Source organism: Magnolia sinica, chromosome 12 (genome assembly GCF_029962835.1).
Source record: "Magnolia sinica isolate HGM2019 chromosome 12, MsV1, whole genome shotgun sequence".
NCBI lineage: Eukaryota > Viridiplantae > Streptophyta > Magnoliopsida > Magnoliales > Magnoliaceae > Magnolia > Magnolia sinica.
The window spans coordinates 52,343,665-52,367,702 of NC_080584.1; the positions used below are offsets into that span (position 1 = coordinate 52,343,665).

At 42.3% G+C, this 24,038-nt stretch overlaps 1 protein-coding gene across 1 annotated transcript; it reads left to right on the forward strand.

Moving 5' to 3' along the window:
* The first annotated feature begins 18,251 nt into the window (after nt 1-18,251).
* On the forward strand, nt 18,252-22,786 carry LOC131221376 (polyubiquitin 4). Its single transcript, XM_058216626.1, has 2 exons — nt 18,252-18,547; nt 21,477-22,786. Exons 1-2 carry the CDS (start codon nt 18,479-18,481, stop codon nt 22,626-22,628), a joined length of 1,221 nt encoding a protein of 406 aa, XP_058072609.1. The 5' UTR covers nt 18,252-18,478; the 3' UTR covers nt 22,629-22,786.
* Nucleotides 22,787-24,038: the final 1,252 nt, after the last annotated feature.

The window sequence follows — 24,038 nt, forward strand, 5'->3', positions numbered from 1 at the left end:
TGATCAAGGAAGCATCCCAGCATATAAGGGCACACTAGAGCCTAAGAATTTTCAGTGGTTATTATACTATTTCTACTTGTAGCGTGGCCTGGCCCACCTAAAATTGAGTTCTACTTCATCTTGTGTCAATGGGCAAGAGGTGGGCTCACTTCCCAAGTGACTGGAAAATATATAGGCAGTGTGGGTATACAACACATGCACCTAGGTGGGCTTCACATGCATCGCATTATGTCTAGGGAAGCTTTCATTGGTAAGCATGCAATTCTCTTTCCTTATTATTATTATTATATTTTGTATAATTGTGGGTCCCATTGACATGGTGGGGTTCACCCCATGAACAATTCATATAACAAACAACATCATAGCTGATACCACCCACTAGATGAATGACGTGGATATAAGGTACATACGTCGGGTGGGACTTACAACACATGGATGGTCTAAGTGATGGACGACTGGGATGTAAAATACATGTAACGAGTTGGCTCCACGATCTAATGGCTGACCCAACTTTGGTGGCAGTCACACATCACAGTAGAACTCAAAGGATTTAATAGTAGGGAATTTTATTCCCACTGTTTCTTATAGTGTGGTCCACCTAAGTTGTGGCTCTACCTCATTCGTTTACTCATGACTTAAAATGGTCTGAAGGAGTGGATGAATGGCTCAGATATACCTTTCATCAACAAGGTGGGCTCCAGAAAAATCTAAGCATTTTGTGTACAATTTCCACTGTCCAAGTAGCATGGCCTACATGAACTTCTAATCAGCCTGATTTTTGGGACCATACAATAAATGGTGCTAGTAAGATGGATGAATGGTGTGGATTTAGCACATACATCATGGTGTAGCCATGATCGGCCCACAAAATTTTACCCCAAATGTGGACGTCCAGTGAGGACGTCACTTCCTCACACCATTATTTTATTTTGATATTATTATTATTATTATTATTATTATTATTGTATATTTTCTCATCAAGGTGGGTCACTTGAGAGATCCAGTCCATCCATTGTGTGTGTCCCACTTGGTGGAGGGGTCAGTCCAAGTTTCAGATGCATAAAAGTTTCAGGTGGGCCCCAGCAAGTACTTTTATATGTTTTAGCATGTCTTTACATGATTTTTGATGGTGTGGGCCACCTGAGTTCCGTGTATGGCTAAAATTTGGGGGTGACCCATTTTTAAATGGAACCCATTAAATGTACGGTGCTGATGTTTAAGATACATCAAGGTGGGGCCTGTGGTGGGCCCAACATTCTTCCAGCGTCCAGCAGTAGACTCTGCTTGCTGCAGCGTCATTTTGACGCTGACAGCAACAGCGTCAGGTGCTGCCATTTTTTATTTATTATTTATTTATTTATTTTGAAATCATAGTTTTTCAAGTATGGGGCCCACAATAGGACAATCCAGTCCGTCAGCTGGGTTCTATGGCCCGAGACAAATGTAACAAGTCCAACATTCATTATTTTTCGGCGTACAGAACATCACAGCGGGCCCTAACAAATTATTACCTTTAAAATAATTTTTTGATGGTGTTGCCTACCAGAGATTTGGATTGGCTTCATTTTTCAGCTCAAGGCCTAAAATGAACTGGGAAATATGATGGACGGTGTGGATTAGGTACATACATCAAGGGTGGGGCCTGTTGTGGGCCCACAGCCCCTCCTTTCCAATTCATGCAGTAGGCAAGCAGCGTCCCTGTACGCTGGGCAGCAGCGTCTCTCCATCTCTTATATATATATATATATTGATATGTGCACGTGTGTGTATGGTGTGCATGCGTGAGTTTGGCCACCTCAATGGGCCAATGCTTGGATGATTTGGATGTCATATAAACATTTTGGTAGGGCCCACTATCAATGGGTCCCACAAGAAGTCTAGAATAATTTGATTTTTCTTCTTCTTCTTCTTCTTCTTCTTTTTTAATATATTCTCCTATGCATCCACACCATTAATAGCATCATCATCATCATTATAATTATCTCTACCATCATTCATATTATGTTCATCATCCATATCATTCCTAACATTAGAGTGTCATCTTCACCATCCATAAACACAATGAAAACAAAAATAAATATAAGTGGAGAGGGTGTACTCACCTTGATGAATTGCATGGATTGTTGAGATGGATGGAAGGGATGGAATTGATGGTTGAGATGGATGGAAGGATAGGATTGATGGTGTTGATGGCCCACCAAAATCACTCCTCTCTCTCTCTCTCTCTCTCTCTCTCTCTCTCTCTCTCTCTCTCTCTCTCTCTCTCCATGGAAAATGGTGAAATGCTAAGGGATAGAGGGGTATTTATAAAGAAATGGATAAATTTTTGGTTAAGTTAGCTTAGGCTAGGATTATGGTAATTAATATATGCTTTGTAATTAATGGTGGATTAAAGGGACATAAGATGGCATGGTGTGATGATGTCATACATGAGGTGTGGCATGGAGGACAGTTAACTTGAGGTGTGCATGAGAGAGGGAGGGGTATGGGTGTGTGACATCACACACATGGGTAGAGATTGTCACGCCCTGAACTCGAAAACCGGGCTCACAAAATTTTCGATCGCCGAATCCAACACCGACAGCCTCCGTAGAACCCCATTCTCAGCTCTCGGCACCCATTCACCAAGTTCCAATCCTGAGATACTATAAGGAGGATTTATAATCATCAGTCTGATTCATAATGAGCATAACCAAAAGCATAACCCACGAACAATAACCACAAGAACACCACCACAAAATCCACTATGATCAAAAACTTTTGAGTACAATGCGTCTGAAGGGGGAAAAATACAAGATAATGCAAAAGAGAAAAACTCCAAAGCTCGTCTGCACGCTCCTGCTGCTACTATACTATGACTGCGTCCTGGTGTCACCTACACGTATCAATCGTGCATAAGCTTATAGGAAGCTTAGAGGGTGGTGTAAGTGTGTGCGCAATATAAGCGTGCTCAGAACGCAAGGTCAGAGTAATGCGGAATCATGGTGATGAGTACATAAATGCAATTAGCTGTACCAAGGCTATGCGGTACAAGATATGAATGTCATCGGCCATAACACGACCATGCGATGCGAGATGCAACTCAAGCATACCAATCCTCATCATATATCAATACAGTTCTCATTCTGGATAATCACCGGGGTTCAATACACTCCAAATGGCACTGTCGCTCTCCTAGCCGCACAGTCCAAGTGAGCGTAAGAAACCTCACTATCTACCTGGCCAATAGTCTGTCAATACCTATCCGGTACGTCGATAGCGGACTCATTCGCGAGCTAGTCAAACTCAGCCTAGTATTGTCCCCTACCCTCGGGTGAGTAAGGCCACACCCCTTTCCAACCGACCACGACACAGTGGGAGATGCGGCCTCCTGGTATTCGGCCCTCGTGCGCTCATATATCTACTCGGTCTCGACATTGAAGTCATCCTCTGGTACTATCGGGTTTAGAGATTTTCACCCAGAGACATCTATGGCACCCGTATGATAGAACCAAACATTTTCGGTATCTAACCCAGCCACCCACGATGAGTCTGTGGAGGCTATGGCCCTAATGTTGCTAGGACATACAATAATCATGATCACACAAATGCAAGTGCATGAATTACCCTACCAAACATGCAACAATCTTGCGCGTACCGAGCGCTCATGTGGGGCGACTCCACCTATCAAGGAGTCCATAATGATCTGCCCAAAGGCATATGCTATGATCAGTCACTTCTCATATCAGGCATACATATGATGCGTATGATCATGAATCATGGATCTATGTTATACATATTATGTGGTGATGGGCTCTGGTCAAAATGAAGATGGGCCTAGACGGCCTATATACTACAGGTATGGGCCTATTAATGAGCCTTAGGGAGAGTGACAATGCGGACATTTAACCAACATTGTACTTGCAATGTGGACGTCAAACCAACATTGTTCCCAAGGTATGGCCCATTACAACAATCAACACATGAACCATGGTAGAATCACGTTGTAATGGGCCTTATATAGATCTTGTTGGGCCTCGACCCAAGGGCCCAAATACATCAAATGGGCCTCAAACCATGGGCTCATATATCTCAAGTGGGCCTTAGTGGGCAGGCCACAAATACATCAAGCTGGGCCTAAACACACGATTCTTACATACTTCACAATGGGCCTCATAATATGGGCCCTATACAAATCAAGGTGGGCCTCAACAATAGGCCTTAAATTATCTCCAAAATAGTTAGACAGTTCGATGAAACACATGCATCATGATGGAGCCCACTCTAATGGAGGGTATGGTTTACAATACATACATAACTGGGTCCCATGTGGGGCCTACCATAATGTTTATTTCCCATCCAACCCATTGATAAGGTCATTCAGACCGGGGCCCACAGTAGTGTTTATTTTCCAAGCAACCTAGGGCCCAACATAATGTTTATTTTCCAACCAACTGTTCACAAGGTCATGTGGACCAGGGAAGGGCCCACTGTAATATTTATTTATCATCCAATCTATTCATAAGGTTACGTGGACCTGGATAGGGCCCACTGTAATATTTATTTTCCGTCCAAAATGGGCCCACTATAATGTTTATTTTCCATACAACCTGTTGATAGGGTCGTGTGGACCAAAGGCCTAATGGAATGTTTATTTGCACCCAACCCGTTCACAGGGCCACGCGGTCAGGGAGGGGCCCACCGAAATGTTTATTTTTCATGTAACCTGCTGATGAGTTCACGTGGGCAGGGAGCCCACCGTGACGTTTATTTGACGTCCAACCTGTTTATAAGGTCACCTGGACCTGGGGGTGGACATGGGGCCCACTGAAATGTGGTTCACAAATCCAGCCCATTCATTGTGTGTGTCCCACAAATTTAAGGGTCCAAATCAAGTTTCAATCACATCCAAAACTCAGGTAGGCCCCACCAAATGATTTTATATGTTTTACGCATGTCTTCACATGATTTTAGACGGTATGGCCCACCTGAGTTCCGTTTACGGCTGATTTTTGGGGTGAACGGCTGGTCCATGGGGACCCACCGAATGCATGGTTTTGATGTCCGAAACGCATCACAGTGGGGCCCGCAGCTGGGGCCGTGAGGCCCTGCTCGCCATCCTCCCGCCCGCCTTTTGACAGCGGCAGCAATAGACGCTACTGCCTCTTATTCCATTTTTTTAAAAAAAACTAATGATTTGATGGTTTTTGATAGATGGGGCCCACCACAGACGAATCCATCCTAGCCATTGGTCCCTGTGGCTCAATATAATCCTATCGAGTCCAATATTGGGTGATTTTTGATATACAGGAGCATTAGGGAGGTATCTTAATGGCAATACCGCTATTTCCTTTGGTATGACCCGCTTGATTATCAGATTGGTCTAAATTTTTGGTTCAACGGCTGAAATGAACTGGGTAACGGAATAGACGGTGTGGATCAGTCCTATACATCAAGGTGGGGCCTGCATGGGCAGCCTACTCCAAAAAGGCCCCCTTTTTAGAGTTTTTGTTAGCTTGTGAGTACACACCACTGTCAGTATACACACTCCATGTTGGCCACGCCCGTCCAGCGTCCAGTGACGCTGGACGGTGTGGATAAACACATGCATTGTGGTGGGTCCCACATGGACGTGGCCCACCAAATATATACATATAATATATATATTATACTATATATATAATACATATTATATTATATTATATTATATATATATTATATAAAATATAACATATATATATATATAAGATGCATTGGGCCCATCCAAATAGTGGATGGTGTGGATCATCACCTGCAATAGGGTGGGCCACACCGTCTGATGTAGATGGACGGGGTAGATATAACACATATTGGTGGGATCCACACCATCACAACGAAAGAGAGAGAGAGAGAGAGAGAGAGAGAGAAATATACGGTGAGATAGAGAGGAGGGACCCCGCCACTATGGGCCCTCCATTGATACAACACATACATCAAAATGGGTCCCACAACAAGTGGGCCCTAAAGATCAAGATTTCAACGATGGATCACCCACCTTTAAGCCTCCTCCTTGCTCCCTTGGCCTCAAATGCTCCTTGCCTTTGCCTTGGACGGTGGATGATGGGAGATTAATGGTGTGGATGAGAGATGAGAGGGTGTAGATGGAAGATGAGAAGGTGGACCACACTTGGGAGGGAGAGGGAAGCTTAGACGTGTGAGGCTTGAGTTGCTTGGGAGATTTGAGAAATGAGAGAGAGAGAGAGAGAGAGAGAGAGAGAGAGAGATGATATGGATGGGTGAGGTGTGATGGGTGATGGGTTGGGTTGAAAATTTGTAAAAGTGGTATGGTTGAGGTTGAAATTTGGAAAAAGAGGAATGGTGAGGTGGAGAGAGAGTGGACTTTTGAAAAAAGAGGGAATGGGTTGTTGTACTTGGGATAAGGGATGCATTTATAGTTGATTGATGAGACTAATTATAGAGATTTTCTCGAAATCCGCAACGCACGGTGTTTCTTCGGAATAAACGCAGATCGACATCTTCTAGCCTAGGTATCGGTTCGGTGTGCGAGTCACGGCGTTGGAACCGCGGCGACGACGCGGTCGCTATGATACAAGTTTCGGGTCGAGCCGACATCAGTGTGCGGGACCTAGCTTAAGATTGCGCATAAACGTCGAATATGGTGTGAAGGTTGCCGAAATTTGACCGGAAGGACCGCGGAAGCTAACGGAGCGGTACGGACTAGGACACGAGTCTTACAGAGATTCTCTTACCCATGTGTGGCATGTACATGTGTGTATCACATGTGTTATGTACATGTGTGGAATGAAATACATGGCGCCATACGCACATGATACACTTATTATTCTTCACGGCGTATCTCACTAACAGAGTATCATACCGACACACAAGTGGTACCTCCACGATCGCGGCGACGGGGCGATCGATATGAGATAGGTTTTGAGGTCTTGGGGTTCCGGTCAGTCGGGTATGTACTATAAACGGCCAATCCAGGTCTAGCTAAGGGCATCGATCATCATGCACATATGCATGAAAAATGGTACGAAATGGATGGAGTCTTTACAGGACTTCTATCCAAACTAGTCCCATAACTAAATTTGGATAGCCGGACTTAGTGTGGTAAACTCCTGATCTCAGGTTGGTCACGCGCTCCAATCGAAAATCTCAGCCATTCCAAAGGTACGCATAATGATTTGATTGCGCACCACCAGCCCAAGTAGATAGTGGATGAATGAATGAATGAGTCAAATGTTAAATATGCAAATACTGCGTAGTAGCCTGCCAGCACAATAGCCTGTCAACCACTGGTAGCTTGCCCAAGTCCTTAGACCCCGCCCACATCAGTGTCTGCCCACGTGTGCCCGCCCACGTGTGCAACAGTGACGGGGTATCATAATATCAGTACCAAACATCTCTGGGATCATCACCAGGATTTAGTATAATGATGTCAGTCATACTTATGTGACACAAGGCATGAATGTTATCGGCCATACCAAGGCTATGATGCGATGCAAGGCATGAATACTATCGGTCATACCAAGAACTATGCGATGCGAGGCCGATATAGCCAAATGTCATATGCAATATGCAATGCGATCATGTCAGTCCTTACATCAAGTCCACATATCATATAGTTACTCTCTGAAAAATCACCGGGGTCAAATACACTACATGTTGACTGCCGCCTTCCAAGCCACGCAGCCCAGCAAGTGTAAGAGACCTCACTACTCGCCTGTGGACAGCTAATCACCAATAAGGCTCAATGGTAGCGGACCCATTTACGAGCTGGTTAAACTCAGCCTAGCATACGCCCCCTTCACCCAGGCGGGTCAGGCCACACCCCATCCCAACCGACCACGCTACAGTGGAAGAAGCAGTCTAAATGTAAAGGCACTCGGGTGCTCATATTTTTCACTTGGTTTCGGCGTTGGGGCGTCTCCTGGTACCATGAAGGTTTAGGAGCTTTCACCCAAGGACATCCTACGTGCCCTAAGTGCTCAAACAAACATTTTCGGTGTTGAAATCTGGTCATCCATGATTACCTATGGAGGCTATAGCCCTGATGAAGTAAGGGAGAATATCAATGTGTTATGCAATGCCAGATGCATGAATCACACCAATCGACCACGCATCCAACCCTGCGCACACGACGCGCTCATGTGGGACATTCCCCCTATCAAGGGGTCTCATAAATAATCAGCATAATGGCACATGCTGAAAAGGCCAAGCTATATGTCCTAGAGGGGGGGTGAATAGGACAATGCCAAATAAAACTAATAACAGCTGAAATAAAAAGAAAATGATAGCCAAAGTAAATCACAATGCAGTAAATTAAAGAAACCTCAAAATTCAGATCTTGAGAGATTGATACAAACGTTGTTCTAAGGACAACCTTACACCAAAAACAGAGTTTATGGTAGGACAACCTTATTTCTAGAAAGATCTTTATATCAAGTCTCAAATAGAAGAGGAATACAAAAATAAATACAAACTGAATTGAAATAACTTGTAATTAAAAATGTATTGTTCTAGGGACAGCCATACACCATAAAAATGGCAGGGCAACCTTGCTGGAACAACTTTCAAATGAAATTGAAAATCAAGCTGAAAAAGGAATAGCAGAAAATAAATTCTAAACTATTACAACATTCTCACAAAGCTTGAATTAAATGATTACAACATTCACCACCATACATACATCCCACAAAAGAAGAATAAAAAATTAGAAGAATAAAACAATCAAACACAAGGGTTTATAGTGGTTCGCCTGTGTGTTCACCAACTGTTAAACAATAGCCACACAAAAAGCTACTCCACTCCTAATATCCTCACACAGGGGATATTAGCGTTCACTAAAAATAGGTTTTCCCAGGTTCACCCAAAACCCTTACAATTGTGTCTTTGTATGTGGGCTTACACAATTAAAAAAACCCCACTTCTGAGTTTTCCTGGCTCTCCTCAGATAACCAATATAACAAGATTTTTCTGGCAAATCTTGAAAGAAACCAAAATAATAGAAAGGAATTTACAATATGTAAAATACCTGAATATCTCCTTCGTTGTAGCAGCCCGGTAGAACCAAATCAAAGTAGATGATTGAATGTCCAAGTTCAATGTCCAGTACTCGATTACAATGGTTCTAATTCTAATAGATTTTAAATTAAACCAAATAGGGCTTGCCTTAATTGATTTTGATTCCAAAGAAAGGGAATAATAATTCCTCTTTTCAAATCAGATTGGAATAGCAGAAACAAAATCAATTAAAATAAAGCTAAGGAAAGAGAATATTAAATAAGCACACTTAGCTTAGATGGAGCATAATTATCTCTCGAAGTTCGACGAAGATTGGCTTGAATACTTTAATTAATTCGATGATTTCTTCCGAGATTCGTGCACTATTTATAGGTGAGAAGATCGGGTCTTCGATGGTCTAGAGTGATCTTCGACTAGTCAAGGAGATATTTGAAAAATTCGGCGGGATATGCTCTGACCGTTCTACGACTGGTCGAAGCTTTCCTACGACTGGTCGTAGGTCACCTACGACTGGTCGTAGGTTTCCTTCGACTGGTCGTAGGTCCTATAAATCCTCGCTGGACTTCGAGTCGAAGATTGTACGACTGGTCGAAGATCAGTCAACACTGTTCCTAGTCGTACGAATTTCTGGACTAGTCGAAGGCTAACAGATTTTATCCGGAATTTGTAACAAACTCACGACTGGTCGAGGATTTTCTTAGACTGGTCGAAGCAAGTCTAGGACTAGTCGAAGAAGGCCTAGGACTAGTCGAAGAACAGACCAATCACATATAAAATAACATTCGACTTATGTATCCAAAATGACCTACTTCTAACCTATGGTCAATCAAACCTCAACCATAAAGTAAAGGACATTGAAACATTTGGAACTTGTGTCCTTGAAGTATGAGCTTTGTAACCTTGATGTAGATTAAACCTTGATGTAGCTTAAACCTTGATGTACCTCAATCTTGAAAGTGTACAAACTGCTTTGAACTCTTCTTGAAGTCTTGCAGCTTGAGTCTTGTCTTGTGAGCAGTTCTTTCATTCAAGATCGATCCTTGTACTTGGGAGCTTTGCTTGTTGTGAGCTTAGCTTGTTCATGAATGTTGATCCTTGAGAGAGTCTTCACTTAAGCAAGTTATATATAACATAACAGTGATTTTGTCACCACAAATTTGACAACAAACAGGGATATAAACTATAGCACTTACACATGCTATGCTTAATCACTCCTCATAACAAGCATGTGGATGATGCGTATGAGCATGGATCATGAAGTGTACCAAGCATAAATATAATCACGTACATCATGGTGGGCCTGTATAAGGCAGCCCATGGTCCGTAATAATGAATGGGTGGTGTGCATATAATCATACACATATGGTGGGCCTCACACGTCACAATTGGGCCTCACCCACACAATGGGCCTCATACATATAATGGGTCTCACACAAGGGTCTCATAAATCACAAGGGACCTAATCACATGGGCCTCATACAACCAAGATAGGCCTCATATAATCACAATAGACCTCATACAATCCCACAATGGGCCTCATATAATCATAATGGGCCACATATAATCATAACGTTATATTAACTCATACATAGTGCGTATACTAACTTAGTCATAGTCAATAATCGGCCTATATATGGTAGGGTACATAGAAGGATAGCAGATCTAACTCGTAAAATGAGGATCGGTCCTCAATAGTGGATATACCAAAACTGATATCACAGATCCTTACATCTACAGCAAGCAATGATGTTATACTCTCCTCATAACCAGGATGGGCCTATATGGCCTAATCATATCAAGAATAGGCCTAGGTGGCCTACTAGTACCAAGAATGGGTCTAAGGACAAGGGGTGGGCTTCCTCTCCCACTCCATCACATAGTAAATCGGGCTTCTTAGGGGCCCAATAAGTGCAAGGTAGGCTCTATAAGGCATGGTCGAAGCATAATCCATAATGTGGGCCCAACAGTTTGGGTTAACCCACTAAAGCTAGTTGGGAATGGGCCTAATAATTATGAGGGGCGCAATGATTTGGTATAGCCCAGAAGGTGAGATGAATCATTCTAATAATGGTGAGGGCCCAACTGCTTGGGTTAGCCCACAAGAGGAGATGAGGATGGGCTTAATCAACAGATCATAGGGAGGATTACAATGTGAACATTTAGCCATCATTGCTCCCAAGTCATGGTCCATTTAGAACCTATCCTATAATGGGGCCATGGTCTTATATCAACTAGGAAGATGGATGGGCATCATAGTCATCATCACATACACCATGATGAACTCACATATCACGATTGGGCCATATAGGTACAATGAAATGGGCCATACATCACAATAGGCCTCACACAAGGGCCTCACATACTCCATATTGGGCCTCATCTCATGGGCCTCATCTACATCACAATGGGTCTCGTCATATGGGCCTTATCACATGGTCCTTACATACATCACAATGGCCTCATCATATGGGCCCCACATATATCACATTGGGTCACATCCCATGGTACTTACATTCATCTCATTAGGCCACATACCACGGGCTTCACATATATCACATTGGGCTCATCACATAGGCCTCATGGGACAGCCCATGGCCCAGAAGAATAGATGGGCCGCATGCATATGCACATAACTCATGGGGGGCCTCACGAGGCAATGGGGCCCACGGCCCTAAGGATAAATGGACAATGTGTGTAACACACATTTATCATGGTATGTAAGAACTATAACCAATGGTGGGGGCCCAACGGTTTGGGGTAGCCCACAAAGTCTAAGAAAACATTACTATGGGCCTAAATAATGTGAATGGGCCTAGCAAGGGTCTATGGTGGACATTTAACCACCCATAGATAAGAGTGGGCCTAACAAGAGGGCCTAGTGGGGTACACAAATGTGGACATTCAACCACCATTTGACCCAAGGGGGCGGCCCAATAACAATCTACCAAGAAACAAGGCCCGTGGCCCGAGTACAACCATACAAAAGGAATGGGCAGCTATATATATCACATAAATCACATGATAGGCCTCGAATAAACGGCCCAAGGCCTATATACAACACATGGGTCTAAAGGGGCAATACATGGCCCAATTCACACATAATAACATGGGCCAATAGGGAAATTTATGGCCCAAGAATAATGTCACCAAATCCATATATTATGGTGAGCCTAGTGGGCAGCCCATTATCCCAAACACATGGGGAAGAATCACATCCAAGTTAAGCCAATTGGGCCTTACAACCTTAGCCCAAAAATCTAGTTGATTTGGTGGGCAACCAAGGGCCCAACCACACATACATACTTCAGTCCAACCGGCCCAACATAATGATGGACATAGCCCATAAATCCATTGGGCCTAGCTAGGATGTCCCAGCCCATTTGGGCCTAAAGGGGTCCTAAAAATCTGGTTGTTTAAGGGTCCTTATAACCCAATTAAAGTAGGTCCCCAAGATGCATTAATTAAGCCCAAAGGCTAAGGGAATAAAAGCATGAAAAATATCCACACAAACCCTCACAATATGGTGGACCCCACACCCTTAAACTCCAGCCATAAATAATGCATTTTAATAAGGTATCCAACTGGATTTTTAGTCCACCAACTACCTAGGCCTATTGGAGCCCAGTAAAAATGATTTTCTGATTGGAATACGAGTCCAGGGTGGTCCAAAAATATGTACAAGGGGTCCCACCACATAGGGAGTGGCCAATCATCACACGAAACAAGTGGGTCATGATGCTGGACTGAGAGTCTAGCAGCAGCCCAAACAATGGACGTCCCACATGGGCCTAGACGGTCCAAAAGGCTGGACGGTCAGCCCACACCAAAGCTCAAAGTGGGCCACACCTCGAACGTCCCACTGAGGGGTGGGCCACATCCAAGTGGGCCACACATATGGGTGGAAGCATGGATGAAACACCACATCAAGGTGGCCCACAACAAGGTGGGACGGCCAGCCTTGCTAGACCTCAACCACCTTGGGACGTCCAGCAAGGTGGCTGGTCCAGCCACCTTTCCCAAAATTCCGGCGGCCCTGATGGCTTATGATCAAGCTAGGTAGGTCCCAGCAAGGATGGGCCACCATAGAATTAAATTTTAAGATTTTAAACACAAGCTAAGTATTTTTACAAAAATGAGCAGCAATGCTTATCCAGAAATTTCTGTTGCAAAAGATGTTGTTGTCCCCATGTTTGGCACCTCATGGGGTGGGCGTAGGCTTGCCTAAATCACTGCAAAATTGGTGGGTTTGATGGTCCCACATATGGACAGCACGTGGGGTCCATTGAAGTGGCCCACTTACTCCAAAAATCAAGGTGAAAATGATCGTTTCCAACATGCAATGTTGCTGAACAGTAAGCCTCCTTTGGCCCATCCCATAGGTCTCAATCAAGGGGTAATGGATGTGGCCCCACATACTACATCAAAGTGGGGTCCATGCCTCAGAAAACCCCTAAAGAAATCAGGGATAAAAAGCATCACAAACAGTCCCAAACAATGCCCAGAATCATACCACGGTTTGGACAGTAACGTATGCAGTCCAAATTTCAGTCCATAGAAGAATGTCCAAAGGGTTTTATACCCAATTACATCCAGTGGGGTCCACCTAGATGAGTCATAAAAATTTCAGATCCATTACCATACCAAAATTTCCAAGAAAATTCATATCTAGAGGCCATCCAACCCATACATGTCATGGTAGGCCTGGACGTCCCACTTTTCTGGTGGATCTGTGATTTTACTAACCACATCAGTGGGCCACAAATCTCCAGCAACAAAAGGAAGAAAATAGGGAGAAAGGGAGAGAGAGGGAGAGAGATTACGGCCATGGCGGAAGGTCCCGTTACTATGAACCTTCCACCTTCACATCCACACCATCCACTATACTTAGAACTTACATGCATGCTATTTACAAATCAAGAAAATTACTGGGGGAAGGGACACCATCCCTACTATGCATGCAAGGTCTAGATGACCTATAGAGTGCTAGATCAAGGAAAAAAATCCATCATGGTAGGTCCATGGGGAATGGCCCATCATGGAAGAAATCATGCATGAAGTAGGCCCATGGCCTCTAATCTTGGAGCCATGTAGGACCCATTAATGGGTCCTACATGCATCTAAACATGCTAGAAAAGAGAAAACAAGAAGAATGAAGGAAGAAGTGGCTTCAAGAAGCACCCACTTCCAAGATCAAGCTCCAAACTTCAAAAGCTAGCCTCAATGCTTTAAGGGAGATGATCTAATGGTGAAGATGAAAATTTGAGGGTGGGATTAAAGGGGAGAAAGGAAGAAAGCTTGCTGGAATTTGGAGAAGGTGGGGATGTCCTCCACCATTAGAGAGGGAAATGAGAGAAATGATAGAGGAGAGAGATGGAGGGAGAGTTTCTAGCTAAGCAATGAGTATTTCTTGGGAGGGTTGATCGGGAAGGGTGATTTCATCATGGCCCATGGGGAGGAGAAACCAAAGCTCATCATGAGTTTCTAGAGAAGAAAATCTACTAGATAGGCTAGAGGGGTAGGTATGATGAAAAAGGTAGGGTAGGGTAGGGTAGGTGCATAGGTTAGAGTGCTAGGTGGGGCCTACTCTTGGAAAACGTGCAAGGGGCCTAGGTGGGTCTCACTGTAAGATGAATGGCGAAAAATGGTGGGATCCATATCTCAAGATGTACATGTCGGAATTATGCATAAGACACGACGTTGGAACCACAGTGTTGATTCGGTCACAATGGCATAGATTTCGAATCAATCTGGGTCAAATTAGCGTGACGGGATTTAAGGATGACTACAAACAAAATATATATATCGCGAGTTGCCAAGATTTGACCGGTAGGACTGCGGGACCTAACAGAATAAAACGAATACTCAAGTTAGGGTCTTACATAAAGACCTACCTAAAGCCAAAACAACTAGGGGTCAGATCTTAAATAACAAACCAAATTGACCCAATTACTCTTTTAGCCTAAGAACTAGTGGTTTAGGGTGATTAGAATCGAATCACTATTTTTGTTAATTGTGAACATGCCACGCTATGAACTTAGCCAATCTACACCCTAATCATTGTGCATAAGAAACCTCGCTACCCAATTCATTCAAGAAATGTCATAATTATCTGAACAAGCTTTAAACCGCTCGTTAGTGGCCCACAAAACCCAAGACTATAGAAAGACGTTCATCTTAGTGGGCTTGATGTCCGTTGAGCCGAGATTGCATCTCGAATCGCTTAACTTGGACTCACAAGGATAATGCATGAGATGTGTGAATGTTTTTAAAATTAATCAAGAACTTAAGTTAATCGTCTGTTTTCAGTCTTTACTAAAGTTGTGACTTTCGGACCGTTAGACGGTGACTAAATTTAAGGTACCAATCGAGATTATTACCCTGCTCACATCCATATAGTTATAGACCTGATCGATGCTCGGTAACCGTCAATCTAAGTTAGGACCTTCTTGGTGGATCGACACGTCCAATCATCGGATGGTTGTATCCAAACATAGATCGCCTAGTGGGACACTAATCTCGTGGCTTAGATTGACTCGTACACCTCCCGTTGGGTTCAATTAGTTGAAAACAATCTCCCTTAGGGTTAGTATAATGAATGAATGGCTATTTGGGCCCTTTTGTGCACAATATGGCACTATAAATACCATTTCATTTCATACCCCATCTCCCCATACAACTTTGCCCTAGAAATTAGGGAGAAAGAGAGAAAGGAAGAGAGAAAGGGAAAAAGAAAGACAAAGAGAGGATGAGAGAAAGAGAGCGGAGACCTTGGTGTTTGCTTGCACCAAAATTCCTTCGACGAAACCCAAGCTATTAGCATTTTCCTTTGTCGAATCTACCTCTATGCGCGATCGGAGGTAAGAAATGCTTCGTACCTCCCGGTTAAACTATCCCATGTTAGATTCTATGAATCTTACATAAGTTTCCTTTGATTTGATTAGGAATTGGTATTTTTCCCCTTAAAACCATAACCTTAAGCGTGATTAGGTCGCGTGAAAACCTTTAAGGTGTGACCATTATTCTTAGGTTGCCGTTTATCGACCCGGGAGGGTCTTAGTTAATAATTACTTGTTGTAGATGGCTCGATGCATGCTAACATGTCTATATTTTGATTGTGATTGCTAATCATGTCATTATTTGCTGATTGACGATCACATGTTCGATGAAATGCCTGAATGAATAAGTTACTAAATTTATGGTGCAAAATCTTACCATGATTATCTAATGATTATTAGTCCTTAATGATATTTATAACTGCTTACGATGTTAAGTCAGTCAGCAAATCACCTAAACTAAGGGGTGACCTGAGTTAAGTCGGCCACCCTAGGCTTGTTCGATCGACCCAGGTCGATCACGGATGACCTCCAAAAGTTGGGCTATGCGGAATGCTTGCACCAAATGTCAGTTGCACTGGGGTTCTCCCAGGTTAATCAAATTAGTCTAACAGGTGACTGATCATGTATGTTCAAAATGTATGACAATGACTAATTGAATTTAAGATACTCTCATTCTCATTGAATGAGTCTACTTATAACCGTTAGCAATACAATCTTATAAAAACTCATGAGACAAGCATGAATGAGACACCGTTTCAAGCTATCGGCCTACGCTGGAGTGATATCCCTGTCATATTAGTAAAAAATGGGGTGATGAGCCAGTCATATTGGTATAAAATTGGGTGATGAGCCTCCTCGTAATAACCATTGAGCACTTGTGAAGGCTATGCAAGCCTTTCATATTATAAATAGAATTGATGTCGTGACTTCAACACGTTTGTGTTTAGGTGACGATCATTATTTTATTTATAGTCCTCATTGGATGATGAACCCTAAATTTGATTAAGGGACACAGGTGAAGAGTCGTTACGACCGTATCAAGCCTCATGATCCAGGTATAGACTCGTGATATAATGGTGGTATCTTAGCTTCACCAATCTTTTGTATGAATTGATATTAATAATCACTTAGCTAATCATATACATAACAATCGCATTGTACTAGATTAAGTTATTACTATATGACGTTGGAGTCGTATGATGAGGAACTGTTGGCATTTGCGAAATAAGCATTGAAGTTACTTGTGAGGGAGTGTAGGATTGTAAGGCGAATGAATCATTTAATAATCTCATTCATACATTTAGCAAGAGTATTTAGAAAGTATTTGTTTACTTGCTTTATCATTCCCTACCTTGATTGAATCGATAACATGTGTAACTTATAACTAATGGAACCACTGATTTAGCTACTCACTCCCACTTGGAACTATTTTAAAATACCAACCATGCGATATTATTGATGTAGATAATATCGATATCTCAAATGGGAATGCTTAAATCGTGTTGCACTACTACCGTTATGTTTTGAGGATTGGGCGAAAACCAAAAACTTTACACTTTAATCATTTTGGATAAGTATATAGTGACTTGTATGATTCCCATTTGGATGAACATTACTTTTGGAATTGTATAATTTAAATATTAGTTATATATTTTTGAGTTTAGTTATATTTGTTTAACTTTTGATATCGTTAATTTAAATATACTCTGATTTTGATCATATGTGAATGTTAATCGGACTGTGCAGGCATGTGGGAACTCGTCCACATGCATTTTTGATAGGTTTACACCCAAGAACTCGGGATCGAAGTCTCCGAGTGTCGATTTTCGGTGCATGACATTAACTAGACATAAACGAAGGAAAAACACAAATATCAGCTTGATCAAAAACTTATGTGGCCCATGAAATTTTAATGATAGGCATTCAATCCCCCACTGTTTTCTATGGCCCACGAGTTTAGTTATATCTGTTTAACTTTTAATACCGTTGATTTAAATATACTCTAATTTTAATCATATGTGAATGTTAATTAAACTATGCAGATACACGAGAACTTGTATACATTTTTGCTAGTTTCGTGCTAGGGAAGTCGGAATCAAAATCTCTAAATGTCAATTTATGGCACGTGACATTAGACATAAATTAAGGAAAAACACAAATATCAGCGTCTTCCATTGCTCACAAAATTTTAATGGTAGGCAATCAATCCCCGCTGTTTTATGTGGTAGGGTCACTTGAGCCTTAATGTGCCTCATCGTCTGGCTCATGACCCAACATGACCTCCGCGAATGGATGTACAGTGCGGACACGGAGCCGACAAAACTTGGTGACGTGACTTCTGTGGAAAACTTGCTATGCAAGCCGTCAGCAGCTAATCCACGTCCTCCAGGAACCGGCGCACGGGAATCTCTGTGCCCGGGAGGACGAGCAATCCGCGTCCGTACGAAAGGCACAATACAGGTGACCGGGAGGACGGGTAATCCGCGTCCGGAGGAAAGGGACGATCCAGGTCGTGGCAAGCATCGGACCGACTTGGACGCAACGAAATGAACACGTGTCTTTATCTGATTGGTTAGAAGGTTCTGCGAGGTTCCTCGCGACTCCTATAAATAGCAAGCCTCTCTTGCGGTGAAATGCATTCCATCCATCTCTACTCTTGCGACGGCGAAGAAGAATTTGAAAAAAGAAAAAGCTTTCTGAAAGTATGTTTCTATCGTTTTGCTTTTTAGGGTATTTGATCCGATTTTCCTTATTTCTTTCTTTTTTTCTTTTTTGCTTTTTTGCTGATTTTATCATCATTGATGGGGTTTGTGGATGAATTATGAGGAAATTTATGTTTTGATCTTGTTTTAATGGTTGAAATTCATGGCCTTTTACCCTTGATCGGTTCTTTCATGGAGTTATTGGTGGATCCCTCCTGAACGACTGTATACAGATGATCCGTAGATTCTTCCTTTTCTATCGCTCCTCTCGATCTTGATCTGATTGATTCCTTCATTTTGTAGATCTAACATCTATATGGATTAGATTTCATTACTGGGAGTCGAGGCGAGCCTGCTCCCAACACAAACTAGCCCCACCTGACCCAACCCAGCCCCAACCCGACCCCCAAATCAAAGATTCCAAATCCCAAATCTCAATTTTGGGATTTTGGGTTTTTCTATTTTCAAACAATTACATTAAAAAATAAAAAATAAAAATAAAAATAAAAAATCAAAGAGTAGATTTAGATAGAGGTACCTCTCTATTGAGAGTGAGAGACAGAGAGCTTGGGCAAGTGGCCGAGTGCGGGCCATATGGCTGAGACGAGTCGGGCAGACGCTAAGTTAAGCTCAGAAGAGAGAGAGAGAGAGAGAGAGAGAGAGAGAGAGAGAGAGAGAGAGAGAGGAGCTCTGGTGCGGCAGATTGGGTAAGGAAAGGAAAATGTAAGAAAGGTACAGGTAGGGTAGGATTTTATATATATATATATATATATATATATATATATATATATATATATATATATATATATATATATATATTCGAGCTGAGTTCGAGTCAAGACAAGCTCATCTTTGCTCGACCTCGGCTTCTTTTCAAAACGAGCTGGGTCATATGAAGCTTGGCTTGCCTCGATTCGCCATTCAAGCCGAATCAAACCAAGCTAGATTGAGCCAAGCCGAGCGAGCTTTTCAAGCTAGCTTGGCTCGTGTACAGCTCTAATTACAGGGCCATACGACAGAGAATATGAATCGAGGATTTGAAATCCCCAATGTATGGATTCAGTTTGTGTTTGCCAACCAGGATTTCTTTATCCTGTTTGGAATCTAGAAATTGTGTTTGACAACCTAGATTAGTGGAATCCTTTTTTTTTTTTCTGGGCCCCACTGTGATGTGAAATTGACGGCCAATCTGTTTATCATGTGTGTCCTCTCATGTTTCTTTGGCTGTCAAAGTAAAGGCCGATTGAAAACTCAGGTAGGCCACACCAGAGGGAACAGTTGGGATGTCCACCATTAGAAAGCGTCTAGATTACCTGTGGAGCCCACCTTTTTATAAGCCATCCAATCCAATCAGATATTGCATGGACACCCCAAAAAATCAGGCCGTTCCAAAAGGTCAAGGAAGCAAAAGTGGCTTAAATCAGGATTTCTAGGCAAAAAAAGATGCTGCCAAACGTGAGAATGGGATCTTTTGGATTTGGAATCCAAAATCTAACCGTAAATACGGGTCACCAAATGACACATATTCTTCCTCTTTAAAGGTTTTTTCTTTGGTTTTATATTTACTTGGAAGAGGGTTGATATTCTAGATGCATGATTGATATGCTTTGGTATGGATTTGGAATGTTGATTAATTCTGTGGAGCTATGTCTTGATTAGGGTTTCTTGATTAAATGTTAGGCTGCGTTTGGGTGCCTAATGGAATTATATTGCAAAGATTTGGTTCAAACAGGAGGAGATCAATCTTAATGATGATTCTGATCATTCATACTGAGGAAGTAGCACTTTTATTGTAGTTCCCTTACCATAGGCTTCAATTTGAAAGTAATATGATTATTGTTTGAATTCAAGTCCCTCAATATGAATGCAGATGGAGGCAATAACAATTTATGTTGGGTTTGGGTAACATGAAAATTGAGATTTAAATTGTATTTTCTGAAATTTTGACATTTTATTGAATTTCATTTTAAACATTGGGTGTTTGTTCTTCATGGTAAGCTTATATGAAATTGCAAATTCCTTCTCAAAATCAAGAAGGGATTTACAAATGCAAGTACTGTGGAGAGAAATTACAGTTTTGTCTTTTCTACTTAATTAGACTAATGATTTCAATTCAAATTCAATAGTACATATACATGGACTTTGGCTGATGGAGTTTCGTTTCAATTAAGGTTCTATGGACCTATTATAGGTTTTAGGTTGTCTAGGTGATTGCTTCTCATGGTTGCCTTGCTATATGTGATTTGCAGATTGATTATGCCTAGAGTTTAGTTTGAATGGCTAATATAGCTATCAGGGTAGCATTTTCATATTGTGGCCCATTTTCAGCTATCCAGCATTATATGCTGGCCCTCTTGAATGGACCAAGGATTTCCTTCCTAACGGTCACAGCCATTTGACTCCTGGTCTTCTTCTCATATCTCATTTACCATTGTCTAACGCAGTGATTACTAGTTCTTCTGGGTGGAAATGAAATAAACTACATCCAATTTCATCTTATTTAGATGGTTTGACCCAGTTAAATAAGGTTTAAAAGGGATGGTGGTGTTTATTAGTCAATTTTATTTGTTTTGAGATGGGGTTGGTTAGAATATTGATTGGGCTATCAGTAATTTCTTATTGGATAAAATTTTTTTTTTTTTTTAATAACAATCCTCTTTGTATTCATGGTGACTCTTGCTCTGTTATTCAAATCCTGGTCTCTTTTCAATTGGAGTATTCAGTAATTTATACTGAGATGGAGGTTTCTATTTGTACCATTGCTTTTGTTCCACTTTCCACATGTTTGTTCTGTTATGATCATTTCTACTTTTAGTTGGGAGTATGAGAGGCATTCGTTGCGGCTTTCTTCCTAATTTAGTGTACCTTTTTTTCTCAGGATGCATTGATACATCAGGACTTCATCTTTCTTCTGTTTTATTGATTACAGATGCAGATCTTTGTAAAGACCCTCACTGGAAAGACCATCACTCTTGAGGTCGAGAGTTCTGACACAATTGACAATGTCAAAGCCAAGATCCAAGACAAGGAAGGCATCCCTCCTGACCAGCAAAGGCTCATCTTTGCTGGAAAGCAACTTGAAGATGGGCATACATTGGCCGACTACAACATCCAAAAGGAATCGACCCTCCACCTGGTGTTGCGTCTGAGAGGAGGCATGCAGATCTTCGTGAAGACGCTCACTGGAAAGACAATCACCCTCGAGGTTGAGAGCTCTGATACAATTGACAATGTCAAGGCCAAAATCCAAGACAAGGAAGGCATCCCTCCAGACCAGCAGCGCCTGATCTTTGCTGGAAAGCAGCTCGAGGACGGGCGCACGTTGGCGGACTACAACATTCAAAAAGAGTCCACCCTCCACCTTGTCCTTCGCTTAAGAGGAGGCATGCAGATCTTTGTGAAGACACTTACTGGAAAGACCATCACTCTGGAAGTCGAGAGTTCCGACACCATTGATAATGTCAAAGCGAAAATTCAGGACAAGGAAGGTATCCCGCCTGATCAGCAACGCTTGATTTTTGCTGGGAAGCAGCTGGAGGATGGCCGTACACTGGCAGATTACAACATACAGAAGGAATCAACCCTTCATCTTGTACTCCGCCTCAGGGGCGGCATGCAGATCTTTGTCAAGACTCTAACCGGCAAGACCATCACTCTAGAGGTGGAGAGCTCTGACACCATAGATAATGTGAAGGCGAAGATACAGGACAAGGAAGGGATTCCTCCGGACCAGCAGAGGTTGATCTTTGCAGGGAAGCAGCTGGAAGATGGGAGGACCCTTGCCGATTACAATATCCAAAAGGAGTCTACACTTCACCTGGTGCTGCGTCTCCGCGGCGGCATGCAGATATTTGTCAAGACCCTCACTGGGAAGACTATCACTCTGGAGGTGGAGAGTTCAGATACGATCGACAATGTGAAGGCGAAAATCCAGGACAAGGAAGGGATTCCTCCAGATCAGCAACGTCTCATTTTCGCTGGTAAGCAGCTTGAGGATGGGCGCACCCTGGCAGACTATAACATACAGAAGGAATCCACCCTTCACCTCGTCCTCCGTCTCCGTGGTGGTAGCCATTTCTGAAATCTGTTGAAGGAACCTTGCCATATTGGCTTTTATGGTGTTATCTGAAGAATACTTATTATCATCTCAATGTTCTGTTAGTTTTATTACTTAGATGCTTTGTGGACGAAGTCGTCGGTATGCAATTTAGATCTTGCCAGCCTGTTTCTTTTTCTTTATTTATGACTGTATGTTTGTTTTCATCTGGAATGTTGAATTACGTTGAATTTTGCTAATTGTTCCGGAGGTGGTGAATGGTATGATACCTAATACACCGATTCAGAACTGTTGCAAGACTCCCGAGCAGCTGTGCCTCGGTCAGGACCTACTGTCAAGATTGCCTGCTTGCTCTGTCAGCAGACTGATCTTGGCATGTGAGCCAACCAGATGGCAGCACAGCTTGGATATCCTACATGAAGTGGGGTGTAGGGTGGTGGGTATGGGAATCGGCAACAGAAGCTGATTGTTGTCTTCCTGCCTAATGGTTGCTGTGTAATGGGACGACCCATCTGCAGCAACTTCACTCACTACCAGCTCTAGAGTCCCGGAGCTTCCTTTTTTATTATGTATTTGTTGGGTTCATCTATATCACACCACGACAATGTAAATCCGAGACAACAACAAACCCAGATCAAACTCTAGGTGTTAGAAATTTGGATACAGCACCACCATCAATCCATGCGCTTTGTGAAAGCACGATAAATGAAGATAGAACAATATAATAATGCAGGATAACCAAATCAAAAGCAAACAATTCACAAACATGATATTTTATAGGAAAAACCCTTGTGAAAAAAAAACCACGACACAAGGCGACTAATAACCACTATAATCAAAACTTTAGAGTTATATAGACTCACATTCTTCGATTATGTATGTACTTGATTTCCTCTTGCGATATGCACTTTTAGAAAATCCTAGATCCCTTGAGAAATCTTTTCAAAACCCTTTACAAGTGTAGTAAACCCACTCGCGTGGCAAACCCTACTCCCTTGAAAGAAAACACACGCATATCATATCATATAGTCCTAATGAAAAACTAGACTTAAATACTTTGTTTCATGCAAATTTGTGAAACCTGACTGTTGCACCATGATCAACCGTGGAATATATCACAAAGAGTCAAAGTCAACCATGAAATATATCATAGTGAGTCACAGTCGACCGTGGAATTCTACGGTCAACTATGAACATCACAGTAAATCATGATTTATCATAGATTCTCACGGTCCATGCATAATGTAAGGTATCTGCACAACAATCTTCACCTAGACTTGCATTATGTCAAGTCACCTTGAAGACCTCCTGTGCAACCTCCACTTTGAGCATAGACCACTCTCTACTTCCCTCCACCTGGAATGCAGTTCCATCCACACCCCTCTGCAAGGGTGCCCGATCTCATCAATGGCTAATGAGATTGATCAAGCCTAA

Coding starts and splice junctions, on each gene's coding strand:
- LOC131221376 (XM_058216626.1), top strand. CDS start 18,479: ATGCATTCCATCCATCTCTACTCTTGCGACGGCGAAGAAGAATTTGAA. Junction 18,548..21,476: donor AAAGAAAAAGCTTTCTGAAA/GTATGTTTCTAT, acceptor TATTGATTACAG/ATGCAGATCTTTGTAAAGAC.